Raw genomic sequence first — 15,669 nt, forward strand, 5'->3', positions numbered from 1 at the left:
AATTCGTTCATGGGATGTGGGCGTCGCTGGCGAGGCCAGCATTTATTGCCCATCCCTAATTGTCCTTGAGAAGGTGGTACAGTCATTTGTATTGCTGTCTCATTAATAGGTAAAATATATAATACCTTCACATAATTGTGGCAGAGACTATTGTATCTTTTATGGGAAACTTGGCTAAACATTTGAAACAGAGGAAGATGCAGGGCTATGGGAAGAGCGTGGGGCAACGCGATTAGTCTTAGATTGTTCTAGTGCCGAGCAGGCACAGATATGATAAATCAAATGGCCTCCTTCTGTGCTGTAAACTTCTATGGTTCACTAAAATATTCTGAAATTCCATGACCTCTGATACAGCAAAGACAATTCCAAAAATCACTAAATTATGAGGAGAGGTAGACAGAATGGAACTAGTTCTTATTGGAGAAAATATGATTGAAATTGGCACGTCAGATAACCATTTATAAACAAGTGTAATCAAAACGTTATAGGAACCAGGACAACCACAACACAGACCAAGCTCAAACTGGGCCAACATGCTGCGCACGCTCAATACGAAGTCGACGTGAACGTGCGCGGGCACGTGTGGCCGTCCCTACGTCATGACGCAGCGTGCCCAGGACATGCGCTGCCTCTTTCGCCGGCCCTCCATCGGAGAGGCGAATCTCATTGCCGTCCGTCTGAGGTGCAATCCACTCGGCATCCGCAAACATGGTAAGTGGTTACCGGCGGTCACATCGCGGAGAGATAGAGCAGCGTCCCGCCTACCGTTACCGACCGACATTTCCTGTTCACTAACCAGGAGTTAATGGATATAATTAGAAACAGGTGGGGGTGTTATTTATGTAATGGAGGGGAGGCGGTATTAAGGCCTTAGGCTGCGGTGGCGCAAACTCTTGCTAACGGTTTTATATTTAAAAAAAATGTCAGTCTCGGGATTAAATACAGATTGAAGATTTTAAACGGAGTGGGACGTTTAAAAAAAAACTCCTGCTGTTTCCTGATTGTTTAAAGCTTGTTACTGTCGCCTACCTTAAAGTTATATCACCGCGGATTGTTTATTTTGAAAGTGCGCATTAAGTTGGCGGTTGAGCTGCTGATATTTTTCTTCCCAATTTAAAAACCGGTAAATTGTCACCACCCCCTTGCCCTGCCCCAACCAATCATTAGACGCGCTTCTTTCAGCTGCTGATTGGCTATTAATGACGACATTGGATTGTGTAACGTCTGGTTGGCTGTTTCGATTGTCAATCAATCTGTTTTCTTTTTTGGAAATAAAACTCGAGATGCAATGAATGTTTTTTTTAAATAAACAGATTATCATTTTTTTTCCCTTGTATTTTGATAATTGTATAAAAGTTATTTTTTTTTCAAAAGTTAAAGGAAGACTGCAGCTCTGTTGGCAGGTGTGAAATGCCCGGATGTTGGGACTGCAATCTTGTCTGATTTACTGCAGTGATCCCTGCTCGTTCCGTTAAATACTCTTTCAGTGCAATGTCAAGACAAAGGATTTTTAAAAAAAATATATAAATTTAGATACCTGAAATGAATGAACGTACCTGTGGAAAAAAATGAGCGAGACAGATGCCATTTGGCAAAAGTTATGATAAAGTGGCTGCCTAGAAAAAACTTTATGGATGGTTGAATTTTATTTTTTTTGCCCACGTTTGGGGGGAAAAATGGGATTTGAGCAATATCTGAGCTTTGGACAAGTTGAGAGATCGGGACCTGGTCCTATGTCCTTGTTTGGTGTTGTCACCAGGACATCAGTCTTGCGATCCAAAGATAATCTTTTCAGCTGCTCGACGATCTTATTAGAGTTTTCTGAGGATGTAACTTGCAGGGTAGATAAAGGGGAACCAGTGGATGTAGTATATTTGGATTTTCAAAAGGCATTCGATAACGTGCAACATAAAAGGCTCATGGGGCTAGGAGGAAATAAATTAGCATGGATAGAGGATTGGTTAAAGGACAGAAAACAGAGTAGGGATGAACAGGTCATTCTCAGGTTGGCAGGCTGTAACTAAAAGGGTGCTGCAAGCCTCAGCTATTTACAATCTATATTAATGACTTAGATGAAGGGACCAAGTGTAATGTATCCAAGTTTCCTGATGATACAAAGCTAGGTGGGAAAGTAAGCTGTGAGGAGGACACAGAGTCTCCAAAGGGATATAGACAGGTTAAGTGAGTGGGCAAGAAGGTGGCAGATGGAATATAATGTGGGGAAATGTGAGGTTATTCACTTTGGTAGGAAGAATAGAAAAACATTTTTTTTAAATGGTAAGAAACTATTAAATGTTGGTGTGCAGAGAGACTTGGGTGTCCTTGTACAAGAATCATAGAAGTTTACAACATGGAAACAGGCCCTTCGGCCCAACATGTCCATGTCGCCCAGTTTATACCACTAAGCTAGTCCCAATTTCCTGCACTTGGCCCATATCCCTCTATACCCATCTTACCCATGTAACTGTCCTAATGCTTTTTAAAAGACAAAATTGTACCCGCCTCTACTACTGCCTCTGGCAGCTCGTTCCAGACACTCACCACCCTTTGAGTGAAAAAATTGCTCCTCTGGACACTTTTGTATCTCTCCCCTCTCACCTTAAATCTATGCCCCCTCGTTATAGACTCCCCTACCTTTGGGAAAAGATTTTGACTATCTACCTTATCTATGCCCCTCATTATTTTATAGACTTCTATAAGATCACCCCTAAACCTCCTACTCTCCAGGGAAAAAAGTCTCAGCCTATCCAACCTCTCCCTATAAGTCAAACCATCAAGTCCCGGTAGCATCCTAGTAAATCTTTTCTGCACTCTTTCTAGTTTAATAATATCCTTTCTATAATAGGGTGACCAGAACTGTACACAGTATTCCAAGTGTGGCCTAACTAATGTCTTGTACAACTTCAACAAGACATCCCAACTCCTGTATTCAATGTTCTGACCAATGAAACCAAGCATGCCGAATGCCTTCTTCACCACCCTATCCACCTGTGACTCCACTTTCAAGGAGCTATGAACCTGTACTCCGAGATCTCTTTGTTCTATAACTCTCCTCAACGCCCTACCATTAACGGAGTAGGTCCTGGCCCGATTTGATCTACCAAAATGCATCACCTCACATTTATCTAAATTAAACTCCATCTGCCATTCATCGGCCCACTGGCCCAATTTATCAAGATCCCGTTGCAATCCTAGATAACCTTCTTCACTGTCCACAACGCCACCAATCTTGGTGTCATCTGCAAACTTACTAACCATGCCTCCTAAATTCTCATCCAAATCATTAATATAAATAACAAATAACAGCAGACCCAGCACCGATCCCTGAGGCACACCGCTGGTCACAGGCCTCCAGTTTGAAAAACAACCCTCTACAACCACCCTCTGTCTTCTGCCGTCAGTCCAATTTTGTATCCAATTGGCTACCTCACCTTGGATCCCGTGAGATCTAACCTTATGTAACAACCTACCATGCGGTACCTTATCAAAGGCTTTGCTAAAGTCCATGTAGACCACATCTACTGCACAGCCCTCATCTATCATCTTGGTTACCCCTTCAAAAAACTCAAATCAAATTTGTGAGACATGATTTTCCTCTCACAAAACCAAAAAGAAACACAAAAAGTTAGCATGCAGGTCAGCAGGCAATTAGGAAAGCAAATGGCATGTTGGCCTTTATTGCAAGGGGATTGGAGAGCAAAGGCTCGATTTTTCGGACATCTGAGCGGGTGCGTTCGTGGCGGGGGGCTCCGAAAATTGGGGGTTCCCGGGGCGGATCCGGAGCCCGGCTCCAACCCGCCCACTTCCGGGTTCCCCAGTGACGCGCGCGCAGCCCCCGCATGCAGGACTCCCGCCGGCAATTAAAGCTGGTGGGATCCCACTTAAATCAATTAATTGGATACTTGAGGTCGTTAGCAGACCTGATTTGTAGGATATTTTAGGAGTGGTGGGATTTTCATCTAAACTGAGTGTTTCCCGTACTGGGGGAAACACTCCCAGTTGAAATGGACATGTTGCAGCCTCCAGCCTGTGGCAGCTGCAAAGGCCCATTTGACAGGTGGGGGTTGAGACCCTCACTCATTGCAGGAGGCCACTCTGTCACTTTGGACAAAGTTTAGCCTGCACCACCCTCCTCTAACACTAAAATCCACCAACTTGCAACCTCAACCCCAGTGTGCAGACACATTTACCTACCTTGCGGACCCCCTCAAACGTACATCTTTCGGATGGGGGCTGCCGTAGCTGCAGTCATGACCTCCTCGGAGGACGAACAGGATCACCAGCCACGCCGTCCACCTCTGACACGTGGAGCTCCACAACACAGTGCTGTGACACATCCACCTGCACAGCAGGAGGGAGGGCTACTGCAGAGAGCGATGCGTCTCAGAAGGCACTACCCTCGCCACAGGGTCTACAGACTGAGGCTCAGCTTCCTGGACTTCTCTGAGCAGTAGTGCACACGGAGGCTCAGAGTTACTTGACATGTAGTCGTGGACATCTGCAGCCTCCTTCATGCCGAGCTGCTCCCGGCTGGCCCAAGCACCATCTTACCTGTCGCTGTCAAAGTCACCACTGCCCTCAACAACTTCTCCTCCACACCCTTCCAGTGTGCCACTGGGGACATCGCCGGTGTCTCTCAGCCGCCTGCACAAAAGAGCCCTGCAAATACACCTACACCCACTCTGCAGTGACACAATGGGCGGCATCAGTTGTGGGTCTTCATGGTGATCCTCAGGAAAGGGCATTATTGCACAAACCAGACAAGATTTGCAAAGATGTGGCAGTAGTGGTGACAATATAATATGTAATATATTTGATTTCTGATCAACTCACAAGTAAAAACCATGACAAGCCCTCAAACACCCTTGTGCATCCCCTTCATGCTCACGAAACGTTTGCCTTATGCTTCCTACTGCACATATGTGATGCATGCCCTGTGGCTGCAGCACAGGTAGTGGCAGGTTGGGTGAGGCTGACCGTGAAAGAGATGCATGAGAGGATGAGGATGAGATAGAGCCATGAGATTGTATGAGGATTGGGTTGAGTGGTAGTGGTGGGATGAATACTGGCGAGGTGAGTAAGTGCAGGTAAGATGAGGATGAGGTTTGAGTGGGTGTGAGGGGTGATGTGACAGAGTAGTGTTGGCAGTGCAGAAGGAGATGTGGGGTGGGGGCAGTGATGTGGCAGACGGAGTGTAGGGGAATGAGTAAGTGTACTCACTTCGGCTGACCTACTTAGGTCATTGAAGCGCCTCCTGCACTGTATGCAGGTGCGTGATATGTTGGTGGTGCTGGTGACCACCTCTGCCACCTCGAGCCAGGCCTTCCTGGTGGCAAAGGCAGGCCACTTCCTCCTGTCTGCCGGGGAGAAGATCTCTGTCCTCCCCCTCCTCCTCACCCCATCCAGTAGGACCTCGAGTGAGGCATTATTAAACCTGGGAGCAGCCTTCCCACTGGGCTGCTCCATGCTGTAATTTTGGCTCCTTTCTGCAGCGTCAGTGGAGGACTGCCCCTTTAAATAGGACTCCTCCAGCTGACAGCCTATGATGCGGGTGTGCAGTCCGCCCGCTGCGCAGCTTTCCAGTGCGAAACCCAGAAGCCAAGGTAAGTGCCTTCAATTAGGCTGCGATCGTGTGCGAAGCACCCCGAATTCACTGGGCGCGTTACCCACGCGCCCAGTCGACACCCCCCCCCCCCCCCCACTGCCAATCCGCCTCCCTCCTAATATCGAGCCCCAAGAGTAAGGAAGTCTTACTACAGTTGTACAGGGCTTTAGTGAGACCTCACCTGGAGTACTGTGTACAGTTTTGGTCTCCTTATCTAAGGAAGTATATACTTAACTCGGAGGCGGTACAACGAAGGTTCACTTGATTAATTCCTGGGATGAGAGGGTTGTCCTATGAGGAGAAGTTGAGTAGAATGGGCTTATTCTCTCTGGAGTTTCGATGAATGAGAGGTGATCTCATTGAAACATATAAGATTATTAGGGGGCTTGACAGGGTAGATGCTAAAAAATTGTTTCCGCTGGCTAGAGTATCTAGAACTAGGGGGCATAGTCGCAGGATATGGGGTTGGCCATTCAAGACTGAGATGAGGAATTTCTTCACGTAGAGGGTTGTGAATCTTCGGAATTCTCTACCCCAGAGGGCTTGGATGCTGAGTAATTGAATATATTCAAGGCTGAGATGGATAGATTTTTGGACTCTAGGGGAATGAAGGGAAATGGGGGTCGGGCAGGAAAGTGGAGTTGGGGTTGAAGATCAGCCACGATCTGATTGAATGGTGGAGCAGGCTCGAGGGGCCGTATCTCCTACTCCTATTTCTTGTGTTCTTATATTCTCTCCTGAATGGCCTGGCTCTGATTTTAAGGCTATGTCCCCATGTCCTAGACTCCCCACCAGCAGAAAAAGTTTCTCTCTATCTACCCTATCAATTCCTTCAAAATCCTAAAAACCACCATCACATCATCCATGAACCTTCCATATTCCAGGGAATACAAGCCTAGTTTATGTAATCTCGCCTCATAATTTAACTCTTGGAGCCCTGGTAACATTCTGGTGAATCTGCACTGCACTCCTTCCAAGGCCAATATATCCTTTTGAAGGTGCCGTGCCCAGAACTGTACACAGTACTCCAGATGTGATCTAACCAGGGCTTTGGGTAGTTGTAGCAAAACTTCCCCTTTATATTCTAACTCTCTAGATATAATGCCTAACATTCCATTAGCCTTTTTGATTATTTTTTGTATCACATTTTAGTGATTTGTGTACGTGGATCCCTAAATCTATTTGGACCACCACTGTCCCTAGCTTTTCACAATTTAAAAAATACTCACATCTGTTCTTTTTTTGATCCAAAATGGATGACCTCACATCTACCTGCGTTGAAATCCATCTGCCACAGTTTTGCCCACTCACTTAATCTATCAATGTCTCTTTGTAATTTTATGTTCCTGTCTACACTACTTACTATGCCACAAATCTTTGTGTTATCAGCAAACTTGAATATATAACTCTCTAATGTGTTATCTAAGTCATTAATAATTATAGTGAATAGTTGAGGCCCCAGCACAGATCCTTGTGGGACACCACTAGTCACTTGCTTCCAGTTCGAGTACATACCCATTATCCCTACTCTCTTGGACTTCTACCGCCTAACCAACTGACAAATTAATTATGTGAAAGAACAATTTCAAATTATATTTGATACGAACAAGGATAAAATATTACACATAAGGATAAAAATATGACACATATACTCTAATAGTGCCAAAATAGCAAAGGATGAGACTGTCTGAGAGGGAGAGAGAGATGTAAGGATCTTGGTAGATTCGATGCTCAACATGTTTCAACTACTGCAGAGCAGCAATCAATAAATCCAATAGAATGCTGAACTATATAGCCAAAACACTAATTTGCAATAATGACTTGCGTTTATATAGTATCATTGGTTTGGAAAAACGTCCCCCGGCACTTCAAGGAGGTGTAATCAGACAGAAATGGACACCGAGAGACAGAAGGAGATATTAGATGGGGGGACTAAAAACTTGGTCAAAAAGGTGCGTTTTAAGGAGGATCTTAATGGAGTAGAGAGAGGTGGAAGGGTGTGGAGAGGGAATTCCAGAGCATGGACCTAGATGGCTGAAGGCACGGCCTCCAGTGGTGGGGTGAAGGGAGGAATGGATGAACAGGAGGCCAGAGTCACAGCATTCTCGAGGTGGGGGTTGTAAGGCTGGAGGGAGTTAGAGATGGGAAAGGGTGATGCCATACAGGGGTCTAAGCACAGGGATGAGAATTTTAAATTGGAGGATCAGTGTAGGTTAGCAAGGATAGGAGTAATGGATGAGTAGGACTTTGGACAGGGCAGAGTACAGGGCTGCAGAGGTTTTTGATGAGCTGAAGCTCACTGAGCGAGGAGGACGGGAGGCTGACCAGAATAAGAGATTCAGCACCAGATGGGTGGAAGCAGGCAATGTTATGTTTGGTCTTTGTGATGGAGAGGATTTGGGGTCGATCCGCTTAAGGTCGAATAGAATGCCATGGCTGTAAACAGTCTGGTTCAACCTGAGACTGTGACTGGGAAGGGGGATGGAATCAGTGGTAAGGGTACAGAGTCTGTGGTGGGGGCTGAAGATGATGGCTTTGTCTTACCAATGTTTAACTGGAGGAAATTATGGCTCATCCAAGACTGGATGTCTGGCAGCACACAGGCGGTTGGGTGGACTAAAGAGGTGGGGTAGAGCTGGATATTGTCAGTATATGCGTGGAACCTGGGCTATTTCTGAGGATGATGTTACTAAGGGGCAGCATGTAGACGGGGAAGGGGCCAAGGACAGATTTTGGGGGATTCCAGACATGATGGTACAAGGGTACGAAGAGACCGCATTGGAAATGCTCTGGCTACAATTTGGTAGGTAAAAGTTGAACCAAGTGATGGCAGTCCCACTGAGCTGGACAACGGAGGAGAGACGTTGGAGAAGGATGGTATGGTCAACCGTGTTGAAGAAAACAAGAAGGAAAATGTACCACGGTCACAGTCTCAGGATGTCGTTTGCAGCTTTGATTAAAGTCATTTCAGTGTTATGGCATGGATGAAATCCTGATCGGAGAGATTCAAACATGGAGTTGCAGGAAAGATGGGCATGGATTTGGGAGGCAACAACATGTTCAAGGACCTTGGAAATGAAAGGGAGGTTAGAGATGGAGTGGTAGTTTGCAAGGACTATGGGGTCAAGGGTGGGTTTTTTGAGGATGGGAGTGATGGCGGCTGTTTTGAAAGGGAAGGGAAGGATGCAGTACCTGAGGTCAAGCTAGCATGGGAGTCAGGAAGGGACATTGGGTCGTCTGCAGTTTAGTGGGAATGGGATCAAAGCGCAGCAGGTGGGTCTCATGGACAAGATGAGCTCGGAGAACTTGAGGGGAGAAAGGAGAAAAACTAGAGAAGGATCAGGGCTAGGGCACAGGAGAGGCTGAAGGGGTTTGGCTTGGTTGGGAAGGTGGAGGGGGCAACAGCAGACAGGCAGCTGAATGGATGGTCTCAATCTTAATGATGAAGAAAAGAACTAGAATTTATATAGCACATTTCACAGCTTTGGGATGACCCAATGTGTTTTACATCCAATCAAGTACTTTTGAGTATGGTCACTATTGTAATATAGGGAAATGTGGCAGCCAATTTGTGTACAGCAAGATCCCATAAACAACAATGAGATAAATGACCACATAATCTGTTTTCAGTGATGTTGATTGAGAGATAATTATTGGCCTGGTCACCGGGAGAACTCCCTTGCTCTTCATTAAAGTGCCATGGGATCTTTTAAGTCCACCTGAGAGAGCAGACAGGACTTCGATTTAACTGAAAGACAGCACCTCCAGCAGTGGAGCACTCCTTCGGTACTTTACTGAGGTGTCCACCTTGATTATATTCTCAAGTCTCTGGAGTGAGGCTTGAACCCACAATCTTCGGAGAGTGCTACCGCTGAGCCAAGACTGACACCTAGAACACAGAGAAATCCATGTGCATGTGAACCGGTCTTGTTCAAATCGATACTTTATCTAGTTCTGGTCACTAGCATATAAAGCAGACATTTAAGTGTTGAAGGCAGTTTGGAGAAGAACCACAAGTCAAGTGAAGAAAGACTGGAGAAACTTGCACTTTCTGGCCTTGAAAGAAGGAAACTGAGAGGTGATCTTATAGAGGTATACAAGATAGTAAATGGAATGGAAAAAAGTAAATCTGAAATACATTCAAACTAAATTGTGACAGTATAAGAGGACACAAGTTCAAATTAGTAAACGGCAAATTTAGGACTGATGTCAGGAAAGTTCTTCATATAAAAGAATGATCAACATGTGGAATGGACTTCTGGGAAGAGTAGTAGAGACAAATCTCTGGAAATGTCAGAGAAAAATAAGATGCTGCAGTGGAGTGTTGAGTCCTGGATGTCTAAACTAAGATGTGCCAAATGGCCTTCCATGGTTGAATTTATTTTGAACTTAAGTGAATTCTGAACAAGTTCAAAGAAATAAAAATAGATTTCAGAGGCAAGAATAGTTAATTTATCACTTGTCACTTGGACTAACCTTCCTTTTCTTGGATATTGCTAGTAAGTTATTAGTGAATTCTGTTGGTAGTTGCATCCATAAAAAAATTAAACTTTTTTTATTTTTAAAAAAAGTGACAACCAAAGGAATGTTGTTGAGCATTGATGTTTGAGTTTAAACTAAGCATTCCAGGCTACCTGAAGGCAGAATCTGTTTCCCTGGCAGTCTGATGGGGGCATTTAGTTGAAACTTTGTTATGCTTTTCTTTTAAAGTCATTCTTGCAAAATCTTCTGGTAATAAAATGGTTTTCTTTAAACAAATGTATAAATGTCTTTAAATGCTGCTGTGAAATATTTAGGAAATATGACTTGTATTATGGTAACAAAGGGTGCTTACTAAATCTGTGAAAAATCTGCCTCGTTGGAAGACATTTCTATCCTACTCTTGTTTTATGTAAGGTTTGTTTGTCTAGAAAAGTTAACTTGGATCACAAAGCCATTTTTAAAAAATTCTTGAGCACTAATGTTCCATTTTCTTGTATAGGTGAACTTCACAGTGGATCAGATACGTGCGATTATGGACAGAAAATCTAACATTAGGAATATGTCTGTGATTGCCCATGTCGATCATGGCAAATCCACTTTAACTGATTCCTTAGTGAGCAAAGCAGGAATCATTGCTTCAGCCCGTGCAGGAGAAACGAGGTTTACAGACACCCGCAAAGATGAACAAGAAAGGTGTATCACTATCAAGTCTACGTAAGTGTCAGTGTGGCAGCACTACTCTCAAATCAAGGGAAGGAGTAACTTTATTATCAGGGGAGGGGTGTAACCTGTGGAAGAAAAGAAACTAATCTATCCTGTGAGACTAAGAATAAATGACTTCTGTACAAATGTAGAGTCATAGGATGTTACAGTATAGAAACAGGTTATTTGGCCCATCAAGTCCGCATCGATGTTCTCTCTATATGCACCATTTAGTCAACAATTGTACACTGAGTGTATGAAACAAGCAACTGAAATTAGCCATTTACCCAGGGTGCTTCAGAAATCTTGTCATTGCAGCTATTTATGCAAGCTTCAGAGTTTAAACCGATGGACTACAGTCTACTAATTCAGTCATTTTTTTCTGCTAAAAATTTAATTACCCAGTAATTTGAAATAAGCAATTTAAATAACACAGCAAAGTAGAAATTTAGTGCTTTAAAAAACTTTGAATTTTCAAATAAAGTGACTTTGAATTAAGAGGAGAATTAACAGTAGTACAGCCACCTAAAATAAAGCTTTATATAACTCAACTGTGGCTGGTAAATTCTGATCAACTGAAATGAATGCTTTTTGCACTGGATTCAGGAGCTGGCATGGGGAGTTTGTGATTTGTGCATGAATGCAGTTGATTTGTTTGTCCTTTTTCTTTTTATGAAGTCACTCTCTTTTCCTGGCCAAGAGGGCAGACTGATGACCCACTTGGTGCCTGGCTACTGGGAGATATGGAAGAGTTTCCCAAGGTGACTGTGTATCCTATTTCTCCATCCCAGCAGTGGCATGGTTAAGATCGAAGTTTCGTGGGGAATTGTGGCCATAATGTGAAGTCTATTTAAGAACCTGACGTTGAGCTGATTGTTTAACACCTCACCTCTCAGTGGAAATGTTTCCCATTAAATATTCCCAGGTGCTTTTGCTGTTTCATCTTTGCATATAGAGACAATCATAAGTACTTCAGAACCAGTTCCAATTTTAAAAATCAGGTACAATTATTTTTTTGCTTTTTTCTTGCAGGGCTATCTCTATGTATTACGAGCTCTCAGAAAATGACTTGGCTTTCATCAAACAATGCAAGGATGGTGGTGGCTTCCTTATCAACTTGATTGATTCACCAGGGCATGTTGACTTTTCATCTGAAGTAACAGCTGCTCTCCGAGTCACTGACGGTGCTCTTGTTGTGGTAGATTGTGTCTCAGGTAAAATGAGAGTTTGAGACATAGAAACATAGAAAATAGGAGCAGGAGTAGGCCATTCGGCCCTTCGAGCCTGCTCCATCATTCAGTATGATCATAGCTGATCCTCTATCTCAATACCATATTCCCGCTCTCTTCCCCATATCCCATGATGCCTTCTGTGTCTAGCAATCTATCTATCTCCTTCTTAAATATATTCAGTGACTTGGCCTCCACAGCTTTCTCTGGTAGAGAATTCCATAGGTTCACCACCCTCTGAATGAAGAAATTTCTCCTCATCTCAGTCCTAAATGTCCTACCCCGTATCCTGAGACTGTGACCCCTCGTTCTAGGACCCCCCCCCCCCCCCCCCCCAGCCAGGGGAAACATCCTCCCTGCATCCAGTCTGTCTAGCCCTGTCAGAATTTTATACGTTTCAATGAGATCCCCTCTCATTCTTCTAAACTCTAGTGGATACAGGCCTAATCGACCCAATCTCTCCTCATATGACAGTCCTGCCATCCCAGGAACCAGTCTGGTGAACCTTTGCTGCACTCCCTCTATGGCAAGTATATCCTTTCTTAGGTTAGGAGACCAAAACTGCACACAATACTCCAGGTGTGGTCTCACCAAGGCCCTTTATAACTGCAGTAAGACATCTTTGCTCCTGTACTCAAATCCTCTTGCAATGAAGGCCAACATAGCATTTGCCTTCCTAACTGCTTGCTGCACCTGCATGTTTGCTTCCATTGACTGTTGTACAAGGACACCCAGGTCCCTTTGTACATCAACATTTCCCAATCTATCACTATTTAAATAATACTCTGCCTTTCTGTTTTTCCTTCCGAAGTGGATAACTTCACATTTATCCACGTTATACTGCATCTGCTAAGTATTTGCCCACTCACTCAACTTGCCTAAATCGCCTTAAAGCCTCTTTGCATCCTCCTCACAACTCACAATCCCACCTAGTTTTGTGTTGTCAGCAAACTTGGAAATATTACATTTGGTTCCCTCATCCAAATCATTGATATATATTGTGAATAGCTGGGGCCCAAACACTGATCCCTGCAGTATCCCACTAGTCACTGCCTGTCACCCTGAAAAAGACCCATTTATTCCTGCTCTGTTTCCTGTTGACCAATTTTCAATCCATGCCAGTATATTACCCCCAATCCCACTTGCTTTAATTTTGCACACTATCCTCTTATGCGGGACTTTATCAAAGGCACCTGAAAATCCAAATACACCACATCCGCTGGTTCTCCCTTATCTATTCTACCAGTTACATCCTCCATTTGTTTTTACTTTTCATCAAGTGGAGTAAAACTTACCGTCGATGATCATCCAGCCGTCAACTAATTTCTGAGTGGGTACAGTTGGTGAATGTTTGCAGAGTTCAACTTATCGGCCAATTTCAGCATTTTAATTGTTAAGTGTATTTCTTCCCTACTTTGAAATTCCACTGCAGAGTATTGTTTAAAATGGTGGTAATATATTTATTCTTGGGGGCAGAAGGTATCAGTACTGATTACTCCGACTGTGCCCAACTATTATATAACTGCTTGGAAGGAGGAAAACAAAATAGCTGAGAAACGTTGATATCTAATTAGTCCTTATGTACTAAACTGAGTTTTCCATCATATTAAGCATGTTAAAAAAAAAAAAGTGAAACATTTAAATATCATGCAGCACAACTTGTGTAACAAAACCCCAAAATGATGAAGAAAGATTTTTTTTGAAAGAGGTGGGGGGGTCTGTTGAGTAATTGGATTGGACTTTATTTTTCAGGGGTGTGTGTACAGACTGAAACTGTATTGCGTCAGGCCATCGCAGAGCGGATTAAGCCTGTGCTGATGATGAATAAGATGGACCGTGCCCTCCTGGAGCTGCAGCTTGATCCTGAAGCCCTTTTCCAAACTTTCCAGCGTATTGTGGAAAATGTTAACGTCATCATCTCCACATATGGTGAAGGCGAGACAGGGGTTATGAGCAATATTATGGTGAGCTATAGGTTTCCGGCAGTGTGCGAAACGTGTATTGTACAAAATCAGGATTGCTGGCAGTTTTCAAAACCTTTAGCAGTCACTGTGTTGTACATTGAGTTGCAGTTCTTGCAATGGTCACTTGTGCATCAAGCCCTAAAATATATTCATCCTTTGATGGCAAATGCTATTTCCAAGTTGCTAAAGTCAGGACTCCACAATGTGAATCAGAGATCAAGTCAAAATAGATTCTTGTAAAGAGCATAAATCATGGGGAAAGGACATTTGGCCTATCAAACTTGCACTTTCCACAGAGTACGAACTACCACTACACAATCGTGGATTCTCCTAGTTTGAGATTTTAATTATGGCATGTAGCAGCTTTAAGAGTTAATGTGAGTATAGTTTCAGCTGGCTTATTTCAGTTTGTATTTTGAGAACTGGCTGCTTCATCCGTCCTCACATTATTTAGATTATTTTATACACTGCAATTTTAAAAGTTTTTAAAATATAATTCAGTAAAAACATAATTTTTAAATATCTCTAGCTGTGTGATTCAGAAAACATTCCTTGTCTGATTCCCTAGATTGATCCCATCATTGGTACAGTTGGGTTTGGGTCTGGTCTGCATGGCTGGGCTTTCACACTGAAGCAGTTTGCTGAGATGTATATTACCAAGTTTGCCAAAGGAGAAAAGGCTCAACTGTCTGCAACAGATCGTGCCAAGAAAGTAGAAGACATGATGAAGAAACTGTGGGGGGATAGGTAAGTGCATAAGAAAAGAAAATTGCTCAGTTTTTGTTCTATATCGTGTCTCTGCAGGAGGTATTCACCACCATGTAGTTGCTTTCAGCTTTATCCTACGTAGTTTCTGTTGAGAGATAGTTGTGCTAAAAATGTTGACGTCTCAAGTAAAGTGCTATGTACAGCAACTTGCACGTATGTAGTGCTTTTAACATGAATGTCCCAAAATGCCCTCCTAGGCTTTAAGAGCCAGATTGCCAGAGTTCGGGACCCTCAGTACCACATGCTTGCTGTAGAGGAGTTCAGGGTAGGGTGTGGGGAAATAAGTGTTTCCTGCCTGTTTAGTTATTGTTGTGTTGAATGAACAGTGTGCCATTATTTGAAGTAACTTATTTTTGTAAATAATTGCCTCAAAACAACTGAGCTTGTTGAAGATCTTGTAGTGAATTTAGTAGTGTAATTCTTGTAATTCTGTCAGGTATGATTCACCAACAGAGATTGACTAGGCAGCAGTAACAGTATAATCTGACATTCAGAAAATGTTACAATGAGTTGAGCAGGAATGTCCCATGGCATTTAGTTGTACATGAAATTGAGTAGACAGAAATTAGTTATTTTATTTGCAATATCCATCATTTTCTATGTCATAGAGAGTGGGCGGGAGGGGGGGCTAAAGGTAACTGTCCATTGTCAACTGCTGTAGTTTGCTCAGATGCCTGTGCTGTTTCCTTTCTCTCCTAGATTCTTTGACCCCGCTACAGGCAAATTCAGCAAGAGTCCAACAAATGCCGAAGGAAAGAAACTGCCCCGTACTTTCTGTCAACTCGTCCTGGATCCTATCTTCAAGGTGGAGTGTTTCTTGGTTTTATGCAAATAGAATCATTTTTATAGTTGTAATCTACTCTAGGGATTTGGATGACATCACAAACTTTATATTGATTTTATTCAGTTCTAACAATTT

General features: G+C 43.4%; 1 protein-coding gene across 4 annotated transcripts in view; it reads left to right on the forward strand.

Annotated features, from left to right (window-relative positions):
* Positions 1 to 606: 606 nt before the first annotated feature.
* The window catches only part of LOC137321031 (elongation factor 2-like), a 43,528-nt gene continuing 28,465 nt past the window's right edge, over positions 607 to 15,669 (forward strand). For 3 of the 4 annotated variants that reach the window (XM_067983181.1, XM_067983165.1, XM_067983175.1), the window contains exons 1-6: positions 607 to 711; positions 10,587 to 10,801; positions 11,822 to 12,003; positions 13,771 to 13,982; positions 14,551 to 14,729; positions 15,450 to 15,555. In XM_067983181.1, the coding sequence (XP_067839282.1) occupies positions 709 to 711; positions 10,587 to 10,801; positions 11,822 to 12,003; positions 13,771 to 13,982; positions 14,551 to 14,729; positions 15,450 to 15,555 (897 nt within the window). In that variant the 5' untranslated portion in view covers positions 607 to 708. Of the gene's footprint in view, positions 712 to 10,586; positions 10,802 to 11,467; positions 11,715 to 11,821; positions 12,004 to 13,770; positions 13,983 to 14,550; positions 14,730 to 15,449; positions 15,556 to 15,669 lie in introns of those variants that run through there. The other variant, XM_067983191.1, reaches the window with a different exon arrangement.

Source organism: Heptranchias perlo, chromosome 1 (assembly GCF_035084215.1).
Source record: "Heptranchias perlo isolate sHepPer1 chromosome 1, sHepPer1.hap1, whole genome shotgun sequence".
NCBI classification, from domain to species: domain Eukaryota; kingdom Metazoa; phylum Chordata; class Chondrichthyes; order Hexanchiformes; family Hexanchidae; genus Heptranchias; species Heptranchias perlo.